At 38.1% G+C, this 22,068-nt stretch overlaps 1 protein-coding gene across 1 annotated transcript; it reads left to right on the top strand.

Annotated features, from left to right (window-relative positions):
- Positions 1 to 46: 46 nt before the first annotated feature.
- On the top strand, positions 47 to 10,099 carry LOC107761738 (linoleate 9S-lipoxygenase 6-like). Its single transcript, XM_016580005.2, has 9 exons — positions 47 to 318; positions 5,721 to 6,010; positions 6,104 to 6,344; positions 7,459 to 7,800; positions 7,882 to 7,967; positions 8,074 to 8,181; positions 8,272 to 8,576; positions 8,678 to 8,941; positions 9,050 to 10,099. The coding sequence occupies exons 1-9, from the start codon at positions 123 to 125 to the stop codon at positions 9,801 to 9,803; spliced, it is 2,586 nt and encodes an 861-aa protein (XP_016435491.1). The 5' UTR covers positions 47 to 122; the 3' UTR covers positions 9,804 to 10,099.
- The last annotated feature ends 11,969 nt before the right edge of the window (positions 10,100 to 22,068 follow it).

Raw genomic sequence — 22,068 nt, 5'->3', positions numbered from 1 at the left:
CTAGCTAGTAATTTCTGGCTATAAATACGCGACTCATTCCATTGAAACTTCACAACAAAAGTCATCTCTCTTTCTATATTACATTCTTACTCTCCCTTATTTAGCTCCGAGATCGTATCATCATGTTTCCGATAAAAAATATTGTTGATCGACTAACTGGGCATAATGACTCAAAGAAAGTCAAAGGAATTGTGGTGATGATGAAGAAGAATGCTTTAGACTTTACTGATATCGCTGGCTCCGTTGTTGATGGAGTTCTCGAGTTCCTTGGCCAGAAGGTCTCTTTGCAATTGATCAGTTCTGCTCATGGTGATCCAGGTAAGTTCTCTGCTCTTTATATGGAAGCTAAATATTTATCAGTAAGTGAACTACAGCATCAAAATTCACAACCCATTAACACATATAAATTTGTCTTGCTTTTTACGCTCTCAGTTTCCTTCTATGCGAGGGAATTTGATTGGAGAGGGAGTCTAAACAAAAGAAGATATGTTTTTGTAACTTATGATCTTAAACATGTAAGATATATTTATGGTTGTAACTAGTGACGGAGCCAGAATTTTATAAAAGAGGATTCAAAAATGTGGCACATACAATTTAAGCTTGTGATCTAAAGCAATGACGAAGCTAGGGATTTCGCGAAGAGTATTAAAAATTTAATATACACATATAAAAATAAATTTTAACATATATACACAATATAAATTTCTATATACACCGTATAATGTTTCGATGAAGGGTGTTCGATTGACCACCCTTCAATATATGTGTCTTTTTTACCCTTCTACCAGTATAATTTTTAGCGAAGGGGGTTACTCCTTCCTCTAGGCTAGTTCCGCTACTGGCTATAACATCAAGTTTTTAAGGATAAAATAAGGCGCTCAAGTTAACTGTTTCTAAGAATAAAAATATGTCGTTTGGAAAAGATTAGAAAGTAAAGAGTGTCACATAAATGGAATTCCAGATAAAAAATGTGTTTCACTTTTAATATTCTTATTATGAACAAGTTGTTTGGAATACAATTATGGGGGGGTTTAAGATAAAAAGAAAAAGGAGTATTGCCCGCTACTAATAAAATTATAGTAAGTCTTTAATTATAAACTATTTCAAGTGTAACAACTTTAGAGTAGTCTACTTGTATGGAATACAGTAAAGTATCTCTGAAAGAGAAATGATACTTCTTGATCCCTACTAGCGCTCTTGTGGTTGGTAATTTTACTCTTATAAGTACTTCGCATTCAAATTTTAAGAGTCTTCTAGGTCGATTCCTGTAATATGTAGATAATTTTGGTGCTAAAGGTTAGTTTGGAACTACTTTCACTTGGATGAAATGTTTAAAGGGATTATATTTGACATATATCTAAAAAAGCTTAAGCTAAATATATTTGAGCTAATTTGATTCAAGACAACAAAGTTTAGTAATGCTTACATTACACAAGATTATTAGAGCAAAAAAAACGGATTATAAATTAAACTTCAAAATTCTCTTTTAGAACCAGTGATGAAAAGTAAGTTGTTAGCACGTTTTGCTTGGTATGCATTGAATTTGAGATGGCATACTAGCCTATTAGGCTTCCAAGTGTCGTTTTTAGAGGCTGTGTGGAAAGCCACCTGTAATTAAATTTGTGTGTAATTTGATGTAATTACACAGTTTTGACGTGCTTTTCTGACCAAGTAATTACTTGTTCAGCATATAATTGGGTAAAATTATATTCTGCCATTTTCAAGGGGAGCTGACAATTGCTGATAATTACATGGTGTAATTACCAGTTTATTTTTTTTGAATCTCTTTTCTTTTCTTTTTATTTCTATTCTTTTTTTCTTTTTAAATTCTTTTTTTCCTTCAAATATTACGTTATTTATTTTTATTTCCTTATTTCTCATTTTCCAACATTTACTTCATGTGTTTCTACATAATTTCTCATATTTTATTTTTTTTCTTAATTATTTTTTTTTCTTTTTATTACACTTAGCTATGTTATTATTCTTATATTTCTAAAAATATATATCTCATAATCTTTGAAACAATAAGTTATCCACAAACTTGACTTATAATGAGGAGATTTTTACATGCTTGATCCTTTTTTTAACTATTATTCAAAAAAATAGAATCGTTTCTTGTTTATTACATAAAGAGCACTTTTATTTTTATTATTAGCATATTATAAAAATTATGCTCAACATTTAATAAGTTGAATGACTGCACTAATCACTGGAAGTACTTTTTTTCCATCTTCATTCTCTCTTTCCAACATTCATCTTCTTCACTCCATTTTTGAAAATCTGATGCATATGTGAATGCCACATAAATTCAAGATGTATTGATTTAGACGTCATTTACACTTTGTATATTAAGTATCACTTTAATTCAAAATGTATTTTTATGTATATATTTTTTGTATATTTATTTGTGAAGTGCCATCTTATTTTAAGATATATTTTTAATGTATATTTCAAATATATTTTATATGTCAAGTGCCGTTTTAATTCAGGATGTACTTTTTATCTATTTTTTTGTATATTTATATGTCTAGTGCCATCTTAATTAAATTTAAGATATATGTTTTATATATATTTCATATGTCAAGTGTCATCTTAATTGAAGATGTATTATATATATATATATATATATATATATATATATATATATATATATATATATATATATATATATATTATTATTATTATTATTATCGAAGTAAGATCTTTATGTTAAGAAAGAAGTAAGAGAAAAACTTAAGAAAGATAATTTAAAAGAAAATGAATGGAACAAATTTAGAAGATATATTGGCTTCGGTAGAAAACACATTTAAGAAGGAAATCCCAAAAGGTAAAGAAGGAAAGATGAAGAAAAATAAGGAAAGCTAATAAATAAAGAGAAAACAAAATGCATGATTTTCGTACAAATAATTATTGACTTTCCATTCAATTTGCTTATTTTTAGGGATTAATAATTAATATTCCTATTTTAATGGAATTGTGTGCTACAAATATAAATATTTTCCTGCCACAACTGTAATACTGGATTTCAAGCTAAGAATTTGTTATATTTCTTTTAAACTGTGATAGTTATGTAAAGTTTCCTATAATGAGTGATGTCATTAAAGTTGAACTTTGTTATTGGATGGTGGAATTGAAAACTTAACTATGTTAAAATAATAGATTACTTTTTAATATTTAAATAAAAATTTCATTTTTAAACCTTTATTTTTTATGATTCCGTGTAGTCGCTCATATTTTTTATTTTTTTATTCTTTCATTTAGCATAATTGTGCTATTATTCTAGTTTTGAAACTACGCCTCCTAATACTAGAAATACTAAATCATTAATAAACCGAACATGTAATGAGTGATGTCATTAACATAGAAAATCATTGTTGAATGAGGTTATATATTTTTATCTTATCATTTTATTTTGAATTGTATTTACTTAAATTATGTTGAAACTTATTTTATGTTATATTGTAATTTTACATAAGAATATTATGTTAGTTTCTTTTGGATTTTTAATTTATGTTATATTTTCGCTTATATTTTATTTGCTTTAGTAATATTCACTTATTAATTCAGATAACATGCCATTCATTTTTTCGTTAGAATTGATAGATTATTTTATCAAACATGCAGTCCATGATGTTCTTACAAAACATGTACTTTTAGTTTTGATAATTGATTAAAGTAAAACATATATCAGGTATTTTTACAATATTAGTTACAAATATAATATGATTATAAATTAATATATTTTCAAGAAACAATATCTATCTTAAATGTCAAGTTTAATATTACTTATAAAGGCAAAAATTTGTTAAATTTTAACTTTTAATTTTTGATAATTAACTTTATATTTATAATTTAATCTAACTACGTAATTACACTTGTGCAACCAAATAGTACATTTGTAATTACATTGTAATTATATTATGGTAAACATATAGGTCGTCGTAATTATAATACTGTGTAATTGCTAGGCTCTGTAATTACTATCCTAATAATTACACTAATTCCAATTACGCGATGGTTTTCGAAACAGACCCCTTAGTGTTTAGAGCTTCAAATTCCCCATCACTTTGTTCTTTTGGAGAAATAAAAAGAAGATGTTTGATATTTACTTGTATCAATTTATCCTTTTTGCTTCCTGGGAAAATATCGAAATATGTGAAAAGTGAAATTAAATCCCCCCCAAAAAAATTAAAAAAAAATAACATGAAGATATAACTGCAGAATATATTATGTCTGAACCAGAAACAGAAGCATTGACTCGATTCAATAATGATGAACTTTACTTCAGCCTCCCATACAAAGCAATCTACCAAACACAAAGTCCATGCCTTCCCCTCTTAAGCTTTCAATCTTGTGGAAGTGAATGAGAAGAAAATAAGGTAAGCAGACAAGATCAATCATTGAATAATTACTGACCATACCCGATCGATTATTTATTCAGACATCTACAAGATTAGGTAATCTTATCTTTTAGCTACAGTGGTAGCAAAATAGATTTAAAAAAATAATTATTCATCTATATAAAATACTAAAAAATGAGTTGGATAATAAACTTTTTAAAAGTGGGTCAAATATGAATAAGATCCATATTATCCACTTAAAAAATAGATAATCAATAAGTTTAACATCCGTAAAGATTCAAATTGGAAGTTCCTCAAGTTTAAGAGACAAATAATTCTCCCAAAAGTGATCATATTCAAGAGGATTATCTATCTGTATTACATATGGGACGAGTCGGATATTTTATCTATTTTTTACATTATCCATTTTGACCCACCGATGTCCGACCCGACCGTTTGCCACCCCTATTACCTACTGTCAATATATGTCGAATATTACATACGTATAGTTGATACAGACACAAGTTTTATTAAGCCGCGTGACAAATAAGATCTATCTTGTCACTTAATTAATTTATTAATTGCTGATTATAGAATACTAGACAATGAATTATCTCAAACCAAGGAAACAAGGCAGTGAATAATGACCTTCCTAACGTATATAAATTAGAATAAAAGAGAAGAGATCGTGTACTCTCTCTCTCCCTCTCCCTCTCTCTTGTTTACATGATTGTGGTGCAGAGTTGTTTATTAAGACAATCTACTTGGTTGGTGGCGGCGGAGGAATTAGATAATCTAAACCTACATTTTATCTGACAATTTTGATAAGAAAGAAGAATGATTTATCTCCTTCATTGTTTTTAAGTTCAATTGGTCAATTTACTTGTATATTTTAGTTATAATTGTTGCCCTTTCGTTTGCACAAAAAGATCACATCACCTCAGCGATTTCGCTTCAATAAGGGACAACAATCTTTATTTAAAAAGTAATTGCAGGTAATTTTAATTAATTTAATTAATAATTTTATACTAAAAAATAGTAAGTAAAATATTACTCCATTCGTTTCATGAACTTGTTTGACTTGACATGAAATTTTTAAAAAAATGAAGATTTTTGAAATTTGTGGTTCTAAAGAAATCATAAAGGAGTCCAGATTATTTGTGTGATTATAAAATTTTTTCATTAAGGGTAGAATTGAAAGTTTAAGCTAAATTATTTCCAAATCGAGCAAAGGGCTAATGATGTAAACAAATGATTATACCGTCCGGGTATATACCTTAAATTCTTTTCTTAATAAACTGACAATCGGACTTTGTGTCGATCTTTTGCCATCAGTGTCACTAACCAAAGATGGTGATTCAAATTTATCCAACTTTGCAGCAAATGATTTACAAGGCAAACACAGCAATCCAGCCTACTTGGAGAAGTGGCTGACTACCATAACACCATTAACAGCAGGTGAATCAGCGTATAGTGTGACATTTGATTGGGAGGAGGAGTTTGGGGTTCCAGGTGCATTCATCATAAAGAATTTGCATTTCACTGAGTTCTTCCTCAAGTCAGTTACCCTTGAAGATGTTCCCAATCATGGCAAGGTTCATTTTGTCTGCAATTCTTGGGTATATCCTGCAAGTAAATACAAGTCGGACCGCATCTTCTTTGTAAATAAGGTATATATGGTTACTTGTTCGAGTATATATTTAGGCATGCATGTATAAGGAACAAAAAATTACTAAGATTAATGTGTTTGTTTGTTGATGCAGACATATCTTCCAAGTGAAACACCAGCACCTTTGCGCAAATACAGAGAAAACGAATTACTGACCTTACGAGGAGATGGGACTGGAAAGCTTGAGGCTTGGGACAGGGTTTATGATTATGCTTTCTATAATGACTTAGGTGATCCAGACCAAGGTGCACAACATGTCAGACCTATCTTGGGAGGCTCCTCTGACTACCCGTACCCTCGAAGAGGAAGAACAGGCAGAGCCCCAACAAGAACAGGTTAGTATTTTAACTTCATTTTTTATAGGGAAAATGCTCAAAATTGACCTGGTGGTCTTCGAAATGGTTTATTTGTACCTCCGTTTGAAAATGAGGTCACATGTAACCTTGCCGTTAAACAAATAGTCCACTGATACCCTTCTCGACTAACGGCTCCGTTTTGGGCCCTTTGTTTTTCCTCAAACAATTTACGTCACAACACGTTTCCTCCAAAACCACCCTCAATTCTTTTTTACATGCCCCTCACTTATTTTACCCACCTTTCCCACCCTTTTTAGCCCATCCGCATCATACCCCAAACAATACTTCACCACAAAAATTACCATTCATTAGTAATACGTAGATGATGATTGCGTTGTTAAAATTTATTACCATATCTAAATTCATTAGTAATCGAAGAATTTAGAAAGTAAAAAAGTAATACGTAGTATAAAATTTAACCCAATAAAAAAATATCTGATCGACATGTAAATGATGATTGCATTGTTCTCGATCTTACGTTCTTCGAGATGGCGAGGAATGGTGTGATAGTACGCTTTGATTATAAAAGCTAAATCCAACACCGCCAACGGTCACCCTCTCTGCCCCCCCTCCTCCCCCCAATTTACGTCTATAATGCCCCATTGAATTATATTACATGCAATTTCACTTGCAAATATTTAGGTCTCATTAATTATCAAGATAAAGTAACTAGTGGCGGAACCCGAATTTTCATCAAGCAGTATCGAAATATAAATAATTAGATATATCGAAAAATCAAAGGGAGTCAACGTATAGTACATATAAATAAAATAAAAAAAATTATCTAGCAATATAGGGGGTGGGAAAGGTGGGTAAAATAAGTGAGGGGCATGTAAAAAACAATTGAGGGTGGTTTTGGAGGACACGTGTCATGATGTAGATTTTTTGAGGCAAAACAAAGGGCCCAAAACGGAGTTGTTAGTCAAGAAGGGTATCAGTGGACCACTTGTTTAACGGCAATGTTACACGTGACCTCTCAAACGGAAGGTACAAATAAGCCATTTCGAAGACCACGAGGGCAGTTTTGAGCCTTTTCCCTTTTTTATATAATTACCAAACATGTTAAGTTCAGTGAGATGGCCTTTTTTGTTAGATCCTGAAAGTGAAAGCAGGATTCCACTGCTTTTGAGCTTAGACATCTATGTACCAAGAGACGAGCGTTTTGGACACTTGAAGTTATCAGACTTCCTAACTTACGCTTTGAAATCGATGGTTCAATTCATCCTCCCTGAATTACATGCTCTGTTCGATAGCACCCCTAACGAGTTTGACAGTTTTGAGGATGTGCTCAGACTCTATGAAGGAGGCATCAAGCTTCCTCAAGGCCCTTTATTTAAAGCTCTTATTAGTGCCATTCCTCTAGAGATGGTAAAAGAACTTCTTCGAACTGACGGTGAAGGAATAATGAAATTCCCCACACCTTTGGTTATTAAAGGTACTAACATTACATCCTAATAAGTACACCTAACACTTTTTCCATTTTACTTTATGTATTTTGGCTGTATAATTTATGTAGAGGATAAAACTGCATGGAGAACTGATGAAGAATTTGGAAGAGAAATGTTGGCTGGTGTGAATCCTGTCATAATCAGAAATCTCCAAGTAAGCTGGCTTCATTTGGGAATAAGGCTGGGACCAAACTTTTATTGTGTTTTTCTCTAGTATCTCCAGTCTCCCTGCGGATAAAATATTTGTGTCTTATTTGTAGGAATTTCCTCCAAAAAGCAAGTTGGATCCTCAAGTATATGGTAATCAAGATAGTACAATTACCATACAACACATAGAGGATAGGTTGGATAGACTAACAATTGATGAGGTAATTCATTTTCACACCTAGTTCCTACTATTAACTTAGATTTCTTTGACAAGCTCTGAAATAAGGATTTTGCCCTTTTTATTTTGGAAGGCAATCAAGACTAATAGGCTTTTCATACTGAACCACCATGATATGGTTATGCCATATTTGAGGAGAATAAACACCACCACAACAAAAACCTATGCCTCAAGAACTTTGCTCTTCTTGCAAGATAATGGATCTTTGAAGCCGCTAGCAATTGAACTAAGTTTGCCACATCCAGATGGTGACCAATTTGGTGTTATTAGTAAAGTGTATACCCCAGCTGATCAAGGTGTCGAGGGCTCCATCTGGGAACTGGCTAAAGCTTATGTTGCAGTGAATGACTCAGGTGTTCATCAACTAATTAGTCATTGGTAATATCCTTTCAAAAGGCTTCTCTATATATGGATTTATGACATAGAATAACAACTCTCAGATATTAGCACTATTCTAAGACATCTGGTCATCTTTGTAGGTTAAATACACATGCTGTGATTGAGCCATTTGTGATTGCAACAAATAGGCAATTAAGTGTGCTTCACCCGATTCATAAGCTTTTGCATCCTCACTTCCGAGACACAATGAACATAAATGCTATGGCAAGACAAATCCTAATCAATGCTGGTGGAGTTCTTGAGAGTACAGTTTTTCCTTCCAAATATGCCATGGAAATGTCAGCTGTAGTTTACAAAAACTGGATTTTTCCTGATCAAGCACTTCCGACTGATCTTGTTAAAAGGTACGTACTAAATGACAAGCTTCATCAAATTTTGTGACTAAATTTCGGGACTAACCTTAAGAGGTTGTTCGAGCTTGCTTATATGACCATAATATCATTTGATTTCAGAGGAATGGCAGTTGAGGACTCGAGTTCCCCGCATGGCATTCGTTTGTTGATACAGGACTACCCATACGCTGTTGATGGTTTAGAAATATGGTCAGCGATCAAAAGTTGGGTAACAGAATATTGCAACTTCTATTATAAATCTGATGACTCGATTGTAAAAGACAATGAACTCCAAGCTTGGTGGAAGGAACTCCGCGAAGAGGGACACGGGGACCTAAAAGATGAACCTTGGTGGCCTAAAATGGAAAATTGCCAAGAGCTAATAGATTCTTGCACCATCATTATATGGACAGCTTCTGCACTTCATGCAGCGGTCAATTTTGGTCAATATCCTTACGCCGGTTATCTTCCAAATCGTCCTACAGTAAGTCGAAGATTTATGCCAGAGCCAGGTACTTCTGAGTACGAAGTGCTAAAGACAAATCCTGATAAGGCATTCCTAAGAACAATCACTGCTCAATTGCAGACACTGCTTGGTGTTTCCCTTATAGAGATATTATCAAGGCATACTTCAGATGAGATTTACCTCGGACAGAGGGACTCCCCTATATGGACAAATGACGAAGAACCCCTCGCTGCTTTTGAGAGATTCGGCAACAAGTTGAGTGACATTGAAAATCGGATTATAGAAATGAATGGTGACCAGATATGGAGGAACAGGTTAGGGCCTATTAAGGCTCCATACACACTACTCTTCCCAACAAGCCAAGGGGGACTCACAGCCAAAGGAATTCCTAACAGTGTATCTATATAAACCTTATTATTAAGAAATGAGCCATGTGAACAAGTCTGGAAATGGAGAATGAAGAAAGCTGGTGTTTCAATAAATCTTGTAATGAAGTTTCATTACTTTAAGTTTATTTGCCTTATTTCTATATGTTTGATACCCTTAAGTTCCTTTATTTCCCTTTTAGCACAACTTGTCATTTGGTTCCAGTTTGTTGGGAGAATAATGCAGATAACAAATCCCATATATTCTGCAACTTGTAATTATTCTGAGTATTAATCATATATACATCTCAGAATCATGTATTAAAATTATCTTCTTTATTTACTTTTTTTTTTTTTAACCGCCAATCCACTAGGTATGATGCCTCGGGGTTATAATTTATAAAATTTTCAAACATAATCTTATAAAAAAAAAATATGAAAGTGATCTAAAATGCATAATATATAATCAAAGTAAGCTAATACCATAAAAATATTATCCGAATATACGGTTGACATAACTTCAATCTTGGTGGCACAGTAGCACGTAAAACTGGGAAATCCCATAACCAAAATGTAGAAGATATTGAGTTCCTTCCAGCTTGTTGAAATCCATGTAGTATATACAGAAATAGTAGCCACAGTAGTCAGCTTCGTAATCCCTTTCTTTTCTGCTATAAAGACGTTAATCATAGGAATATATTTCACTATACTGTAACTTGCATCTCCATGTATGTAGTGAATAGCATCGCATAAAACTGGATACATAACCTGGCGAATCATGAACATTGTTCCATTGAGTAAGAATTAGACACCTGTATACGGTCAAAATCGGACCTACCTAATTTTGCCGTTTGATCGAGACAAGGAAGTTGCATTGGGGGTAGCCTCGTAATAAATCAGACCCGAGCTCGAGGATGAGACAGCAAGCCTAGAGATCGAAGTGTACGTTGAGACCGAGGCCAACAACAATCGAGACCAAGTATGACCGACTTCGAGGGCAGCATAATAACGGAATGGCGAGATATCAGTAACTGGTCGAAGATGACGGCGTGAATCCCGGAACGGATATCCGAGACTGGTCGAGGATCATGGCGTGAATCTCGGAACAGACCAAATTAGAAGCGGTTAACTAGCTGTTTATACGATTTTCCTTCTGTAATTAGAGACATACCATAATTAGGTTTCCTCTACTATATAAAGAGGAGTTTCAGTCATTTGTAGGGATCATGATTCACTGATAAACATATACATATATGCTGCTTTCTTTGCCTTAATTACTGTTCATCACTGCTTGTTCCATCCTTTGCTATTCTTATTAACTAACTTCGAGATTACCTCGAATCGAGGTCGAGGCATTGTTTGCAGACTGGTCAGATTTATTTTTGTCAAATTTATCTATTTAATTCGTTATTTATCAATTGGTACTGGTTTAAATCACATATCCTTAAAACCACAATATAAGTTTAATTGTTACTCGATTTTCTAGGTAAACAGTTTGGCGTCCACATTGGGGCTAAGGATAATAGTGATTGTTCAGTGCTGATTCTGGTAAAACACACTATTTTATGCTTGTTCTTGTCGAGTATCTTTGCTTTTAGGTTAAAACATGTCAAACTAACAAAACGCATCCACACACGGTGACAATGGCCTTAGATTCCATGATGAAAACGAAAATGTGATCACTCCAAGAGTCGAGGTGCCACAGGCTAATCTCGGGGCAACACCGGTTGCCAACCCAGTCGATGTCAGTTGACACGTTGCTCTAAACACGGACTTAGGCGTAAAAATCGATGGGAGTGTACGAAGAGAAGGCCGATCTAGTGGCCAAGGAACACAGGGCAGAGGAGACGAAGGAGTCAGTCTCCAAGTGATATTCGAGATGCTTCAGGCTCAGCAAGCCGCTATTGCTCAGTTACAAAATCAACATAGTGCTCTGAATAGAATCGAGCCGGAAATTACTCGCCGTACCGAGCCAGTACCCTAAAGGTCGAATGGTAACAAATCGGGGACTAATCCTGTGGTAATGAAAGTGCTCGAGGAGCTCACCAACAGAATTGAATTAGGGGAGAAGAGAATCGAAGCCAACGATAAAAAAAAAATGAAAACATACAACTCTCGAGTTGATCAGATACTGGGGGCACCGCCAATCTTGAGAGGGATGGATTTGAAGAAGTTTGTGCAAAAGCCGTTTCCTCCAAGTGCGGCTTTGAAGACTATTCCAAAGAAGTTTCGTATGCCAGACATACCCAAATATAATGGGACCACCGATCCCAACGAGAATGTTACTTCATATACATGCGCTATCAAGGGTAACGATTTGGAGGATGATGAAATCGAATCTATGCTGTTGAAAAAAATTGGAGTGACCTTTTCGAAGGGAGCAATGATTTGGTATCACAACCTGCCACCAAATTTCATCGACTCATTTTCCATGTTAGCAAATTCTTTTGTAAAGGCACACGTCGGGGCCACAAAGGTCGAAACGAGGAAATCAGACCTTTTCAAGGTAAGACAAAAGGATAATGAAATTCTGAGGGAGTTCGTGTCCTGATTTCAAATGAATGCATGGAGTTGCCACCAGTCACAAACGATTGGGCCGTTCAAGATTTCACCCAAGGGTTGAACCAGTAGAGTTCGATAGCGTCACGTCAGTTGAAACAAAATCTGATCGAGTATCCAGCTGTAACTTGGGCAGATATGCACAATTGATATCAGTCGAAGATCAGGGTCGAGGACTACCAATTAGGAGCCCCTTCTGGTTCAATTTATCCAAACAAGTCGACAGTTAAAAACCAGAGGGACGTCGATAGGGAGCCAAGGTCGAACAGGGACCGATATTAACCATATACCGCAGATCGAAGGAACAATGGTTCGGGATGCAATTCCGCCAGGAATGATCGAAGAAATGAACGAGGACAGAATTCTCGGGGATTTATGAGCAAAAGTGGTTTTGACAAGTATGTCGATCCCATAGAAGCACCTCGGTTATAGAAATATAACTTTAGTATCGATGCATCGGGCATTGCATCGGCAATCAGAAGGATCAAACATACTAGGTGGCCCAAACCCATACAAACCGATCATTCCCAAATAAACCCAAATTTGATGTGCAAGTATCATGACACGCATGGTCACAAGCCCGAGGATTGTAGGCAATTAAGGGGGGAGGTAGCCTATCTATTCAATGAGGGGCACCTTCGAGAGTTCCTCAGCGATCTAGCCAGGAATCATTTTAGAGAAAGGGATGCCAACAGGAAAAGTGAACAGGAGGAACCCAAACATGTCATTCATATGATCGTCGGTGGAGTCGACATTCCATAGGGACACATATTCAAACTCACTAAGGTATCAATCACTAGGGAAAAATGAACCCGAGATTATGTGATCGAAGGAACTTTATCATTCAACAACGAAGAAGCAGAAGGCATTTCTCAGCCCCACAACGATGCTTTGGTAATTTCTATCTTATTAAATAAAGTTCAAGTTAAACATGTTTTAGTGGATCCAGGTAGCTCGGCGAATATCATCCGATCGAGTGACGTGGAGCAGCTCGGCCTACAAAATCAAATCGTGCTCGCAGCCCGAGTGTTAAACGGCTTTAATATGGCCAGTGAAACGACTAAATGGGAGATTATTCTATCGGTGAACGTGGCTGGAACCATTCAAGATACCAAGTTCCACGTAATCGAGGGTGACATGAGGTACAATGCCCTGCTCGGAAGGCCTTGGATCCACAATATGAGGGCAGTCCCTTTGACTCTCCACCAGATGATGAAATTCCCAATGTCGGACGGTGTAAGAACAATATACGGGGAGCAGCATGCTGCAAAGGAAATGTTTGCGGTTGATGAGGTGACACTGATATCAACACTATCAACCTCGGAAAGGTCGAGCTCTAAAAGTAAATAGGAAGTCAAATAGCAATCACAGTCACCAGCCTCGACCGAATCAGGGAAGCAAGAGATAGAAGAAGAAGAGGAGGATTTTCTGACCCCTCGAACATTTATTGTTCCCGAAGATTCTGACGCCACCAAATCAACGGTCGAAGAGCTGGAACAGGTTATATTGATCGAGTACCTACCCGAGTGAAATGTATACCTAGGAACGGGATTAACTCCCGAACTCAGGAAAAAGCTTATTCAATTTCTTATTGATAACATAAATTGTTTTGCTTGGTCCCATTTAGACATGACAGGGATCCCACCGGAGATAACGACATATCGGCTAAGCCTGGACCCTAGGTTTAAACCGGTGAAGCAAAAGAGAAGACCCCAGTCCGAGGTAAAGCACACGACGAGGTAACTAAACTTCTCAAAATAAGTTCCATTCGGGAGGTAAAATATCCCGAATGGTTAGCCAATGTAGTTGTAGTCCCTAAAAAGGGAACAAACTTAGAGTGTGTCTATATTATAAGGATTTAAACAAGGCATGCCCAAAATATTCTTTTTCACTGCCTAACATCGATCGTATGATCGATGCCACGGCCAACTAAGCCCGGAGGACCGAGAAAAGACTTCATTTATTACCAAGTATGGAACATATTGTTATAATGTAATTCCCTTCGGGCTAAAAAATGCAGAAGCTACTTACCAACGCCTAGTAAATAAAATATTTGAAGAACAAATAGGTAAATCAATGGAAGTTTATAATGATGACATGCTAGTTAAGTCCCTGCGCATAGAGGACCATTTGGCTCATTTGCAGGAAACGCTCGAGATTTTAAGGAAATACAACATGAAGCTCAACCCCGAGAAATATGCTTTCAGGGTCGATTCGGGCAAGTTCCTTGGCTTCATGGTATCGAATCAGGGAATCGAGATCAACCCTGATAAAATCAAGGCCATCGAAGATATCACCGTTGTGAACAATGTACAAGCCGTGCAGAGGCTGACTGGACGGATAACTGCCTTAGGCCGATTCATTTCGAGGTCATCGGATCGAAGTCACAGATTTTTCTCTCTGCCCAAAAAGAAGAACGATTTCGCCTGGACCCCGGAATGCCAACATGCATTAGAGGAATTGAAGTAATACCTATCGAGCCCACCACTGCTTCACACTCCAAAGGCAGATGAGAAACTTTACTTGTATTTGGCAGTATCGAAAATCACGGTAAGTGGTGTCCTAGTTCGAGGAGAGCAAGGTTCATAATTTCCCGTTTATTATGTAAGTCGAACCTTAGGAGAAGCAGAAACTAGATATCCACATTTGGAGAAATTGACACTTGCACTGATAAGCGCCTCTAGAAAGTTAAGACCATACTTTCAATGTCACCCCATATGCGTATTAACCACTTACCCACTTCGTAATATTTTGCACAAGCCCGAACTATCGGGCCGATTGGCCAAATGGGCCGTCGAACTCAATGGGTACTATATCGAATATCAACCCCGGACGACCATCAAGTCTAAAATTTTAGCGAACTTAGTGGCCGATTTCATGCCAACCCTCGTACCTGAAGTCGAAAAGGAACTTTTGTTAAAATCAGGTACATCATCAGGGGTATTGACCCTTTTCATAGACGGTGATTCGAATGTGAAGGGGTCCGAGCTAGGCATCATTTTGAAGCCGCCCACGGGTAGCACTATTAGGCAATCTATCAAAACATTTAGGTTGAATAACAATGAGGCCGAGTACGAGGCCATGATTGCAGGTCTCGAGCTAGCTAAAGGCTTGGGAGTGGAAGTTGTTGAAGCCAAGTGTGACTCTTTATTGGTGGTGAACCAAGTAAATAAAACCTTCGAAGTTCGAGAGGATAGAATGCAAAGATATTTGGACAAGCTGCAAGTAACCTTGCACCGTTTCAAGGAATGGACTTTACAGCATATGCCTCGAGAACAAAATAGTGAAGCCGATGCACTTGCAATTTAGGGTCATCAGTCGAGGAAGATGAGATCAGCTCGGGGACTGTCGTTCAACTCTCGAGATCCATGATCGAGGAAGGCCATGCCGAGATAAACTCTACAAGCTTAACCTGTGATTGGAGGAATAAATATATTGAATACTTGAAGAACAGAAAGCTCCCATCGGACCCTAAAGAGTCGAGGGCCCTACGAACCAAAGCTGCTTGATTCACATTGGATGAAGATGGAACATTATACAGAAGCACATTCGATGGACCATTGGCAGTATGCTTAGGACCAAGAGACACTGATTATGTTTTACGAGAGGTGCACGAAAGCACTTGTGGGAACCACTCCGGCGCCGAATCACTTATTCACAAAATCATTAGAGCACGATACTACTGGGATAGCATGGAAAAAGATATTAAGGAGTTTGTTCGAAAATGTGATAAATATCAAAGTTTTGCACCGATGATCCATTAGCCCGGAGAACAACTTCATCCAGTCCTATCCCCATGGCCATTCATGAAATGGGGGATAGATATTGTCGGTCCTATGCCATCGGCCCCAGGTAAAACTAACTTCATTTTATTTATGACTGACTATTTCTCTAAATGGGTTGAAGCACAGGCGTTCGAGAAAGTGAGAGGGAAAGAGGTTATAGACTTCATCTGGGATCACATCGTATGTTGATTTGGGATACCTTCCAAAATAGTGTGTGACAATGGAAAATAATTTATCGGCAGCAAGTGACGAAATTCCTCGAAGACCACAAAATAAAAAGGATATTATAAACGTCGTACCACCCTAGTGGGAACGGACAGGTCGAGTCGACGAACAAGACTATTATCCAAAACCTAAAGAAAAGGTCGCTAAGGGGAAATGGAGAGAAATTCTACCCGAAGTCCTTTGGGCATATCGAACAACGTCAAAGTCCAGCACGGGGGCAACCCCGTTCTCCTTAGTATATGGCTCTGAAGCCTTGATTCCAGTCGAAGTCGGGGAACCCAGTGTCAGGTTTCGACATACAATAGAAGAGTCAAATTACGAGGCTATAAATACTAGCCTCGAATTATTGGATGAAAAATGAGAAGCCGCACTCGTCCGAATGGCTGCACAAAAGCAACGAATCGAAAGATACTACAATAGGAGAACCAACCTTCGCCATTTCAGAGTCGGAGACTTAGTCCTGAAGAAAGTCACCATTAACACTCGAGATCCTAATGAAGGAAAGCTCGACCCAAATTGGGAAGGTCCCTACCAAGTCCTCGATATCGCCGGAAAGGGATCTTATAAGCTCGGCACGATGAACGACAAACAACTGCCAAATAATTGGAACATATCGCTTCTCAAACGGTATTATTGCTAAGGTATGAATTTATTCCTCTTTTTTCATTTATATATTCTACACTAACTCATTGCAGATGATCGATCGAGGATATCGAGACCTCAGGTTTTAAAGCACGCGTCACACTCTTTTTTCCTTAGATTGGTTTTTGTCCCAAGTGGGTTTTTCCGGTGAGGTTTTTAACGAGGAAACAATTATGTGCTACCTGAGGACCATTCAACAATATCCAAGGCTTCTTTACATTCAACCTCGAATACTGGGGGGAATCACCCTTGGATGTTATACTTTTGAGGAAAATACTTCGTGTCAAAGAGACTCGATAGAGAAACTTTGTAATGGGCCAAACGGTCGAATGAACCGTGTCCGTATAGATTAGTCGAGTCCCAATGGCAAAACATATACGCATGTATAAATTATACAAAGAAGCATTCTTTTTATATCAAACATCTTGTGTCTCAAAGAAAATGTTCTACTATACAAGCTCCATACTTATGATTTTGCGAGAAAAGACTCAAGGGACAGGTGCAAATATACCTCGGGGACTGCCGTCGACGATCGACATATTCGATTAATCTAAACTCAAATTCATAAGACCTCAAAGAGTCACTCCTCGATCTACAGGCCAAGGCCATCATTCTCGGGGACTAACACTTCAAACAAGTTCGAAGTATTATTGGGAAATAAGCCCAAGAGGCAAACCCAAAGGCTACGGCCAAATTAAAGCGGCTCGGAGATGTCCGAATTCCGCAATAAAAATAGGTCTTCGAATTCTTTGAAAAATTGATTTAAAAAGGCTACCTTCGGTATGTAATCAAAAGGGCCTCGATCAAATCAGCCCTGAAAAAATCATAAGAGGTACCAAATTATCTTAACACAAACGTGCTAAGGCACAAAAAGCAAAGGGGTTCCAATCGACATCAAACCCTCAAAAAACTCAATGGGTAAAGAATACGTGTTAAGACATATAGAATTATTTTTTTACTAAGTCTTCTAAGCCGAAAAAAGAAAAAAATAGCTATCTTTTAGAGGCCATGTCGGCCCAATCTAAAGAGCCTAAGGTCCAATACACTTAGAGTTCGAGATTTTGTTCTCACTCAATTTGGACCTAAGAGTTCCATTATTCCGAGCTCAAATAAAATATAGCTCGAGGATTCATCATAAAACCTTAAGGGGTCTATTACTCTGAGTTCGAAACTTACTCGAACTCGGCTATAAAAGCAGTACATTTATGGCTTCGATCAAGCCATATGAAATTAAAATCACGAACATATTGTTAATCTCGGAGACTCGCCCTCCCTTAACTAACAAAAAGACCTAAGGGTTTGTTCTACTATGAGTTCGAGTTATTGCTCACTCGACTATAGAGGCTACAATAACCCGATTGCAAAAAAGTTTTCACAAGGCAAAGGCAAAACATAATTTATCATAAATCAGAAATCAACGAAATCAGGTAAGAAATCTTTCATATATGCAAAGTATTTACAAAGACCACTCAGCATCTTACACAAAAAAAAAGGAGAAACAATACTAAGTGCCTAGTCCACCCCGGGAGATGAATCTTCGGGAGCTTCATATTCATCTCTGTTCTTGTATGCACTCGCAGAGTCTTCCTCATCGGAAAGCAAAGCTCCAGCCTCTTCCTCCAAAATCTTCGCATTCTCGATATCAGCCATGAGGTCGAAGCCACGAGCATGCATCTCCTCAAGAGTCTTTCTTCGAGACTGGCGCTTAGTGTGCTCGACAACACGAGACAATCTAACCTCAGCAACATCAGAAATTTCCTTTGCTCGAGTATTAGCGGCTTCGACGTCAGCTCGGTAGGAGGCCACGAGCACCTCCGCCTCGGATGTGGCCCTTGCAAGCTCATCGGCCAACCGATTCTTGATCTCTTCAACCTTCTGGGCTCGGGCCAAGTTCTCCTCCTTCAAACTTTGGAGTTGATGCTCAACCAAAGACAGTTGGGCCCGAACCGTTTCTTTCTCCGAGGCAGGATGGTCCATGTTCTGCTTCCACCCCAAAGTCTCTACCTCTTTCATCTTGGCCTCCTCACGAAGCTGCTCAAACAATTCGGCCTTCTGCTGAACCTGTAGGATCAAAGTGTTAGTTTCCAATAACAAGTCAATACATAACAAGCTCCCAAAAATTTACATTACTCGATCAATGTGCTCGGTGTGATCTCGATGAGCTCTTGTCAACTCAGCTCGAATGCTCATGATCTCCTCTTCTTTTTGCACATAGAGGAGTTTGAGGGCATTTCTCTCCTTCGTAAGCTTTTTGAGATCATCCTCACATCGGGCCATCTCAGCTCGATACTTGGAAGACTCTTCTCGATGGAGCGCTACCTCCTGTATAGAAAGAAAGGAAATCAGACTTAGAGAAATAAGAACAAATGCAAGCATGGTAACATGGGCTAAACCTCATTTGGTTCAGAAGCTGCTAAGACTCATCAAAAATGAGTGATGCGTGAAGGTCGGAAACATCATCGACCCCTGCGAAGCAACCACAAAATATATCATCCCCTTTCGGGGGTCGTCCCCACTTCGGGGGTTCCTATGGACCGGGCGTCCCAAAATTGCCCCTCGGAGAACTTGGGACCGGGCGGCGAATCATCAATATTAATTCCACGAGCGAGTCACTCGGGGCATTCTCTTCACTTTGAAGGGCCTCAGAACTAGACCCTTTGGGAACACCCGCCGATTGTTCATCACGGCAGGAGGCGTTACCAATAGCCGATGACTCGGGGACTCTGTTCGGACCTTCCCTTGAGATCACCTCGATCTGCGGCTGAACCTCCTTGACCATTACTAGCTCAGCAGTTATCGAAGCATCGGCGCTTTCCCTCTTCTAAGCCACCAGTAGGCAGTCAGTATCTTCTTCCTTCTCGTCCTCATCTCGTAGTGTTTGGGCTACATCGATAGACAGAATGAAGGGATTAGTCTTCGACTTTCGAGCCCAGCTTTTCTTGAGCTTTGGGGTATCTGGAGATGAGGCCCTTCTCCTTTTCTTGTCTTTGGTCGGTTTCGGGGCCTCCTCTTCCCCGAGGGGTGGCGGCCTCATGATGACATTATCTCCAAGACCTGTATAAGAAGAAATCAAGTTAAAAAGAAGTATTTTACAGGAAATTATCAAACACATACATGGGAACTTACCATGATTTTTGGCCTATCATCGGCCCTTGGCCAAATCGCGCCACGAGCGCTCAGCATACGAGGATGTCGAAACCAGTTTTCGAACCCAAACTACAAGGTCTGGGACTACACCAGGAAACCATGGGGAAGCTGCACCATAAAGAAGAATATAAATGAGAAGAGGTAAAGGAAACATAACAGGTAATCAAACGTTATCGGTGAAGTTCTACTTACGCTTCATGTTCCATTCTTCGGGGAATGACATCTTCTCGGCGGGGATTAAATCGGAGGTCCTGACTCGGACAAACTGGCACGTCCATTCTCAGTCTTTTTCCTCATCTATGCTCGAGAATAGCACCTTCGTAGCCCGGCGTTGAAGCCTTATCAGTCCGCCCTGATAAAGACGGGGGCTGTATAGCCAAATTAGATGATTGAGGGTGAAAGACATCCCCTCGATCTTGCTCGAGAATAATCTAAGAAAATTGACAATACGCCAAAAAGAGGGGTAGATCTGGCCTAGGGTTACCCGGTATTGGCGGCAGAAGTCGATTATAACGGGATCGACGGAACCAAGCGTGAAAGGGTAAGTATACACACTCAAAAACGCTTTCATATGAGTGGTGATATCCTGTCCGGGAGTAGGAATCACCACCTCTTTATTCTCCCAGAAACAATCCTTTTTCACCTGCTCGAGATCGCCTTCAGATATCGAACAGATATATCTAGACATGGGCTCACATCGGCTAGGAACCGAAGAGGGTTTTCCGACTTTAAAGTGGGAAGTAAGTTCACATGGCCCGGGGATGCACTCTTCAATACGTGGCTCCACCGGTGTTTTGCCACCGGCCGGCCGCGACGAGGAGGCTTTTTCTTCTTGAGGAATGGATTTTGATGTTTTTGCCATTGCTATATGAGGTTTAAGATAGAAGAAGGTGGAATTTGTTCTTTAGAGATTGGCAAACGGAAACTGGCAAAGTTGATGAACTTGAAGAGAATATAAGAATTTTTTGAGGATTAGAAGAAGTTTGAAAGTATAAAGTTTAAGAGGATTATGAAGGTGGTCTATTTATAATGGCCACTTTGACTATTTGAAAGCACTAGTGGCCAGCCATAAGCTGGTGTTAATTAATGATCTTGGGAACTGTGCAGACGTGATGCTTCAATCACTTCTTCACTTACGTCATAGTGTTGACGTCATAGTTGGTCAAGGTACTAAATCGAAGGCTCAGTTCATTTCTTCTCGTTACATTCCAAGAAACGAGGGGGCTATCTGTATAGAGTCAAAATCGGGTCTACCCGATTTTGCTGTTTGATCGAGACTAGGGAGTTGCATCGGGGGTAGCCTCGTAATAAATCAGATCCGAGCTCGAAGATGAGACATCAAGCCTAGAGATCGAAGTGTATGTTGAGACCGAGGCCAGTTCTTATTAACTAACTTCGAGATTACCTCGAATCAAGGTCGAGGCATTGTTTGCAGGCTGGTCAGATTTATTTTTGTTCAATTTATCTATTTAATTCGTTATTTATCAATTGCTACTGGTTTAAATCACATATCCTTAAAACCACAATATAAGTTTAATTGTTACTCGATTTTCTGGGTAAACAACACCCTAGCAACTTCTGAAAATTGCATCATTGATCAATCCTGGGCAAAACCGGTAGCTTCCTCACCCCGGTATACCAGGTATATGCCACTACTAGATGTATTGAGAATTGTTGCATTGGGCCAAATCCTTGAAAAATTGGTACCTTCTAAACACTGTTCTATTGATAAAACCTTGGCAATATCTTTTAATAACAAGCTATAAAACTACTGAGCTTTTGTATAATAATAGTAACTGAAAAAACATATTTTGTGTTAGTTCTAAAAGAGACACCCATGTTGTCCCCCCTTAGTACTTGAACATGGTGGCCAAGTATCCCAAGAAAATACATCTCCCTCCTATGTGTCCATGTCTCCATCTCTTGGCATCCCTCACCTTCAAATGTGGA

The sequence above is a fragment of the Nicotiana tabacum genome, chromosome 13, assembly GCF_000715075.1.
Source record: "Nicotiana tabacum cultivar K326 chromosome 13, ASM71507v2, whole genome shotgun sequence".
In the NCBI taxonomy this organism is placed as follows: Eukaryota; Viridiplantae; Streptophyta; class Magnoliopsida; order Solanales; family Solanaceae; genus Nicotiana; species Nicotiana tabacum.
The sequence above is the reverse complement of the archived record's forward strand: the minus strand, read 5'-3'. Positions and strand labels throughout refer to the sequence as shown.

Bases quoted from the DNA above. Each gene is read 5' to 3' on its own strand.
- LOC107761738 (XM_016580005.2), top strand. From the start codon at position 123: ATGTTTCCGATAAAAAATATTGTTGATCGACTAACTGGGCATAATGAC. The intron at 319-5,720 runs GTAAGTTCTCTG...CCAACTTTGCAG, and splicing joins TTCTGCTCATGGTGATCCAG to CAAATGATTTACAAGGCAAA. The intron at 7,968-8,073 runs GTAAGCTGGCTT...TCTTATTTGTAG, and splicing joins TCATAATCAGAAATCTCCAA to GAATTTCCTCCAAAAAGCAA.